The 7,231-nt window shown below is 45.1% G+C and overlaps 1 protein-coding gene across 1 annotated transcript; it reads right to left on the bottom strand.

Annotated features, from left to right (window-relative positions):
* Positions 1-1,903: 1,903 nt before the first annotated feature.
* On the bottom strand, positions 1,904-4,679 carry LOC129335122 (uncharacterized). Its single transcript, XM_054987578.1, has 4 exons — positions 4,337-4,679; positions 3,404-3,541; positions 2,434-2,586; positions 1,904-2,049 (listed from the first exon to the last, which is right to left on the bottom strand). The coding sequence occupies exons 1-4, from the start codon at positions 4,677-4,679 to the stop codon at positions 1,904-1,906; spliced, it is 780 nt and encodes a 259-aa protein (XP_054843553.1).
* Between the last annotated feature and the right edge of the window lie 2,552 nt (positions 4,680-7,231).

Below are 7,231 nucleotides of genomic sequence, written 5' to 3'. Positions count from 1 at the left end.
AGGAGACCCTCCTTATTCATTAGTATGGGTTGCGCGGCTGCATGCAAATAACTATATGTGTGTTTTATGACATCAGTCCATGTGCTTTCGATTTCCCCTTTTTTCTAAGAAAAAATTTCTAGATTGTTGATCTATGAATAGCTGTGAATTGGTGACGTCCATAAAACATCTTTGATCACCACTTCCCTCTTTACATACTGTCATTGCTGTAAAATTGTGAATGTTTCTGCATTGTTATTCCCTGTCTCACCAGAGGATGATGAGCCATGTCCAGATGCTCAGGAGGAACCGCTAGTCGAAAGTAGCTCAAGCACATCGGGACTTGGAAGCGGAAGAGGTATCCCTTCTCTTTTGTTTTTGACAAAAAAAGGGTGTTTTTTTATCTCTGACTACTTCATTCTCAAAGTGGATGGGTTTGTAAATATGGACTTAAAAATGTCCTAGTTTGACCTGACCGGTGGAATCATGGTTTCCTCATAGGACAAGATCAAGCATCATGCACCAGGGGTGGGAACCGCTTGTTCCCTTATTTAAAAAAAAAAAAAAATGTGTGCCATTAATTGTGCATCAAGGTGTGGGGTGGGGGTGACCGCAGCGATGATGGACATCGTTCTCCAAATATGATTCATGTCATCTCCTTTACTGTGCCTTGGACATAAGATTTACAGACGGCATCCAAACTCACAAACATATTAGCTTGACTTTTCACAGTAAGGGAAAAGGATAAACAAAACAGTACAGCCTGACAATGCATGTGATTTCAAGTGTGATGTTGTTTCAGCCAGAGTATGTCTCCATTCTATTGTTGATCTTTTTTAGACAAATCACATTTTCATGTTTCTTTCACTTTTAAAAAAAAAAGGGGGGGTGGGGGGCATAGAGGATCACTGAAAAATTGGCTGGCAACAGTGCTTCCTAACATGTTCAAAACATTGTCTGTTCCACTGGGATGACCATAAACCGACAATAATTTTGAATCTCTGAGGTGGTGAATCTCTTGTGTGTTGACAGATTTGAACAATGATTCTGTGAACCCTGACATTGTATCTCATTTTTAATCCAAAATTGGATGCGGAACAGGAATCAAGATATGGTGTGTTGAGCCACGCAGACATAGCTCTATAAACATGAAAAATGTTACATTTAATAATAGAGAAATGGTTTCTGCAAAAAAAAAAATTCTTTGCCTTTTTTTTTCTATCACAGAATCACCAGTGAGATCCGTGGCAGAGCTGTCGCCTGGCACACGCCTGTCGGCAATTAGAAGCAGGAAACGTAGAAATGCTGGTCTTTTTGCTGTGGCGGACAAGATGATGTTGCGGTCCGAGCAAGAGCACAAGGCGCAGCTCAGAGAGTCGCGCATTGGGCGTGAGGATAGCAATAAATGGCATGAGAGGGAAGCCAGGTTACAAACTGAGTTTCTGGAGGAGACTAGGAGGGAAAGAAATGAGTTTAGAGATGCTTGGATGCAGAATCTGCATGTGATGGAATCTGCAGTATCCACTCTGCAAACACTGGGTGAAATGTTGGTTTGTCAGCAACGTGGGCGGTTGACGAATGCTTGTGAGAATGATGTTAGCAACTCACAAAACGTTCCTCCAAGATCATCAACATCCAAACGTGCATGTGTGGGAAGGGCACGTGACAGACTAACCCTGTAGAGTTACTGTGCAATATTTGTTGAAATTCTGGTATTCTTGAACAATGATACAAACTGCTGCAGTGACACTGCTGTTTGTGTTTCGTATGGGAGAGAACCCCATCCTTGGTCATTGAGAGTAGGTGTGGTTGTTAAATCAGTAAAGAGATATGCTTAAGTTTTGATAAATAAAGAATTTTGTTTATTGAAAACAAACCTCTTCTGCGTGGTTGCATTAAAGGCATATATTTGAAATTAAAGAACTCATGGATTGGCTGGACCCTCGGCATGCCTTGCAGAAGACTGTGACTCTTCCATTTCTCTTTGCCTCCTCTCCATGCTGTCCATCCTACGACCAAACCGCATCATCCTTCCCTCGTAGGTGGACATCCGTCTTTGGATGCTGTTGACTACACAGAACACAAGTATGTAAGGTTGTGGTACATTTTTTAAAAAAACCCACTCACACATGGTTCTTTAGGGTTTTCAATTCGGTATTGCCATGATGTTATCCTTGTCTTACAGGTGGGTTAATTGTCATCTTGGGACGGCATATCACGATGCGTGGATGCCAAACACAAATTTTTTTCATAGAGGGTCCTAGAGCTCTATGTCTTTGAGTGTCTCACCTCTGAAAACACAAGCCACAGCTGATTGGGGAACATCAGGCAAAAAACATGCTACCTCTAAGTTTACACGGCACATTAAATGCAGACCAGCCATTGCTTTTCCGGACGTTAAAGATGTCAACAGTCCAACATACGCATGCAGTAAATTATTTGATATTTCCTTACGTGATGCGGTGGTGCGCACATCCATGCTCTCCACCAATGCAAAGAGGTCATCGATAGTGCGTCCTCGTGCCCCAGTTGCAGGCCCTGGCACAGCAGGTGTGGATGGTCCCGGTTGGCATGCCGTCGATGAGCATGGCTGCTCCTCCACAAGATCTGCAGTATTATGTTAAATGGTGGTTGTTAGAATGTTGTGAGCTGCTTTGCATGCACCACACCACAAGAATGGAATCATTTCCCTTCATCCTTCCCAAAAGGGAAATAGCACCTGGTGAATTACATTAAAATTATTCTCGCTCGATACAAATGCATGTTATCCTGTGTGGCTCTGCAAGTGTACTGCGTGACAGTTCTAAAATTGGTTTTCACAGTGATGGAAGGATGCCAGCTGATGTTGTCATGAAAAAAACTTTGTTTCATGGGCACTGCCCCAAGGAGGTGAAATGTGCTCTCTAATGAGGTGCCCATGAGAACATTCACATTCCCCAACTCGCACAGGTGTCAGCTTTTAAAAAGGCTGAAATTTCAAATTTTCTGTAGAAAGTGAAAATGTAAACACTCTCAGATTAATTTGGGGTTCATTTCTAGATAAAGCCAATATTCACTCCCCAACCATCATTCATGTTGGTCAAGTGCTGTTTGTGTGTTTGATGTCCAGGCAATGAAAGGTCATAAGTTTGACTATGGGTTATACACGTTTTTGAATTATGCTGTGATAAGCCCCCATAAACGGTGGATATAAACCAAGCTTATGACTGCACCGCACAGTTCTCATGCAGGGGGTGTAAAAATGTGGCAGATGACAGCATAAAGCAATTTTTCAAAAAGGGACATATTCATCGGCGGCACACCTTGTTCAGGCAGCACTAAATATTGCTGGGGAAAGTTAGTCAAAATATAGTTAGAACCCAATCTTGTTGGAAACTGTCACCCACATGAGGGTTTTTGTCACATTGATCCACCAGAGACATACCTGGATTTGGCGGCTCCTGCTCAGGCACGGTGCTCACAGGGGGGGACTCTTCCTCAGATGATTGTTCCAAATCACCCCGTGCCTCCTCCTCTGTCTCTCCGGGATGACTTGCCTGCTCGTCTCTCCTCCTTATTGCAGCTGATTTTAGAAAAAAAAATACTGTCTAAGTCCACCTCACCCAGAAAAAAACACAATCAACACTCGGTTGAAACTAGTTTCTGTTTTTATTCGTGCCAGGTTATTCATGAGGTTGATGGATTTCCTCTTCACTCCGCTTAATGCGGCACTTTCTAGGGTCATTGATGCATAGGACTTAGCCGTGTTAGTCCGTGGTAGCAAAATCAAAAGGAGTCCAGAAGCACCTTTAAGACCAAAAAATTTTATTTTTGCATAAGCTTTCGATTATCAAGTTCTCTTCATCAGCTGCACTGCATCTGATGAAGATCACTTGATTCTCTGATGCTCATACCACAGTGAAATGGGTTAGTCTTAACGGCGATACTGGACTCCTTTTGATTTTGCTACCACGGACTAACATGGCTAAGTAGCATGCGTCTTGAGACAATTGTCACTCCATCGTTCGGGAGCATCCACACCCGCATTAGTCTCCTTTTTTGGGGTGTGTGGAAAAAGTATCTTGAGGGACGAACAGCTTGGATGGTACTGAACTGAATTAATGTCACGCATGACTCTCGGTCTGTGAGATGTCACGGCTGCAGACCAGACATGTCACTTGGCAGGGGACTCTCAAATAAATTTCTATCAGCTGATTCCCTTAGGGGAAAAAAATCATTGTGAGAGCTTGGCACAGAACCGGTCTGTTTGATGCACCAAGCTACAGAAAAAAAAATTTTTTTGATGACACATATTTCTAAATAAAGAGGCAGAGAGACATATTCAATAATCAACTGGTAAAGCGACTGCTCAACTCACCACCGTGGTAGCGATCCCTCCAGCTTGGCTTTCCCGCGGCCTCCCAAAGCCTCATCATGTCATTGAAAAAAGGGGGCTTCCCACTCTGCCTCGGAATCCCTTGCCATGACTCCAAGGCATCATAGAAAGCCCCCTTGACACGCTTGAACTTGGACCGGCATTGTTCGGTGCTTCTGACAAAGCCGGCCTCGCGCATTCTCACGGCGATGCGGCTGAAGTGTTGTCTGTTGGGGAGGTGGGTGCTCTTCATGAGGACCCCAGCCTTTCTAGAACGAAGGACCAGGTTCAGCAGCGCGTGGACCTCCTCGTCCTTCCAGAAGACCCCTTTCCCGCCAGAAGCCATTTTTTATTTTGCAAGACGGTATGCCGACACGGCAACAGATTACCTCCACGCATGCCCGTAGTTCAAACCAATGTAAAACACGCCCTCAAAATTGAGCGGGAAAATGAATCCTCCCGATAATTTGAAAGACGTGAGATGGCCAGTTCAACTGCTGACTCAAACAGACCTAGACGCTCGTTTTAAATTTAAAAAAAAATTGACTTTTAATATTTCATGCTGGGATTTTATTTTCAGCTTAACAAAGTGATCAGTTTTGCACCAAGTGTTTGAGTGTTGCCCGGCTTTGTTAGTGACCAACATCAATTTCCCCACCATTGGCCCAATATTCCTATTATGGTCACTTCTCACAGGGTCAGTTCACATTCCCAGAGCTCAAAACGATCACAAGTGATGGTCATGAATCCACACAGATCGCAGACTTCGGCCACTGCAATTGCAAAAATGCACTGAAGTCGCAATGGCGACATATTGGGATCTCACGTCCCCGCCTGTACAGTACGCATAATAAGAAGGGCTCAGCTGTACACATAGTTGGGTGACAGTAATCTGAGAGACAGGATCACTGCTCTCCAGCGTATCCCCGAGGCTTGTGTTCGCACCTTTTCATCATTATTATTTTTTATAAATACAACAGACAAGGTTCAACCATTAATTGACAAATTTATTATTTGACATCCACTTTCAACACAAAACATCCATAAATCAGCAGCAACATTGATCCGATGAATATTGGGATCCCAAACGCAGCGCAATTTTTCTAAGTACAATTTTTGGATTGACATAGGAGGCAATTCAATCGCTACTCTCTCTGTCCTGTGGCGGCCATATACCTTGCCAATGCCTCGCGAACCAACTTGCCAGCCTCAAGATAGCCCCTATTGCTCCCCACATCGTCATCCTCATTTCCTCCTACATGAACAGGTTCTGGACAATCAAGGCCACCCAATATCGGGTGACCCTTCTCCTCGCACAAATTATGTAGCACCGCGCAAGCAGTGACTACGGAGACAACGTTCTGTTCCCTAACCTGCAGCCGCCTAGCCAAAGACCTCCATCTCCCCTTAAAACGTCCAAAACAGCATTCCACCTTGTTCCTGGAGCGGCAAAGCCGCCGATCAAAAATTCGGTGATGCTCTGCTTCTGCTGACCGCCCGTATGGCTTCATAAGCCATGGACGCAACGGGTAAGCACCATCTGCAATTATGATCGGTGGGACCACAACTCCGTCCAATTGAAGGCAAGGGTTCCCAGGAACCAGGGACCCGGCATCCATGGCAATGCATAGGGCGGAGTGGGTGAACACAAACGCGTCGTGATTCTTCCCACTCCACCCTACCTCCACGTCGATGAAGCGTCCGGTCGAGTCCACTGTCCCTTGAAGTAGAATTGAGGAGAAGTTTTTTCTATTGCCATACTGATCCGGCCGTCCCCCAGGAGCGCAAATGGGAATGTGGGTTCCGTCTATTGCGCCAATGCAGTGCGGAAATCCAAGGCGAGCAAAACCATCCATAATCTGTTTGAGAAAAAAAAGGAAAAGGGAAGATTATGAGGATGGGGGGTACAGGTGTCTCTGGCCATCACTTCAGAGAAAACACATGCAGTGTCATGGAAAGTGGAATGCCTATGTCTGCGATTATTCATCAACACACGATCCAAACCATGAATAGCAAATTTTTCACTGTATGGACCAACGGAAATTTAAAGCAACGAGATGAACACCAACATCTCTAAAGACTAGTGATGTGATCAGAAAAATCGAGATATGGGTGATTTTCACCACGACAGGGATATCTGGTGACAGACACCTGACAATGTATGGTTGCCACAGATGGAGTGGTGTGAAATGAGACTGCTCAGTGACATCCCCGTGCGGAAAGCGGAGTGAAACTCTACTCTTGTTGCCCGTGTTAACTCGGCAGAATGATATAGGCGTTCCATTGAATCGATGAACCATTGGCATATCGTTCTTTTGTCCCTGTGAAAAAAATTTTTTTTTAAAAAAAACTCACCTTTCTAACATCCGGTCCAATGCAAATTGTTTTGGAGAGCAGTTCTAGTTCTACAGCAAAACAGAACTCGATAACCGATGTGGCAACCGTGGACCGTCCCACGCCGAACAAGTCACTCGCCACCTGATAACTGGCCCCGTTGGCTAGGTGCCACACCGCTACGGCGACTCTCCTTTCCACGGATAAAGGCACACGCATACTGGTGGTTTGCCGCTCGAGACGTGGGCGAAGAGCCTCCACCAGCTCTAGGAAGGTTTGCTTTGACATGCGGAATCTCTCCATCCACGAATAGTCATCCCAGTATCCAAGAACGATGGAATCCCACCAGTGGAGGCTTCTGGGGTAGACCCAGTACTCCCTTGGCTGTTCCAGTGCAGCCAGAGCAAACCAACGACGAAACCAGTTTTGTTGCTGTGTGCGAAGAAAGCGGCGTGAAGATGAGCGACGGCTTCTGAAAAAAAGTAATCTTGCAGCCGCGCGTCTGCGACGGCATATGTACCGTCTGTAGGATAGAGTCATAATTGCATTGCAGCGGAGCATGAT

The sequence above is a fragment of the Eublepharis macularius genome, chromosome 8 (assembly GCF_028583425.1).
Source record: "Eublepharis macularius isolate TG4126 chromosome 8, MPM_Emac_v1.0, whole genome shotgun sequence".
Taxonomy (NCBI): Eukaryota; Metazoa; Chordata; class Lepidosauria; order Squamata; family Eublepharidae; genus Eublepharis; species Eublepharis macularius.
Note: the sequence above shows the minus strand (reverse complement) of the source record. Positions and strands in the feature narration are given on the sequence as shown.

Coding starts and splice junctions, on each gene's coding strand:
- LOC129335122 (XM_054987578.1), bottom strand. CDS start 4,679: ATGGCTTCTGGCGGGAAAGGGGTCTTCTGGAAGGACGAGGAGGTCCAC. Junction 3,542..4,336: donor GAGGGATCGCTACCACGGTG/GTGAGTTGAGCA, acceptor TTCTAAAATCAG/CTGCAATAAGGAGGAGAGAC. Junction 2,050..2,433: donor TGTGCGCACCACCGCATCAC/GTAAGGAAATAT, acceptor TGTTCTGTGTAG/TCAACAGCATCCAAAGACGG.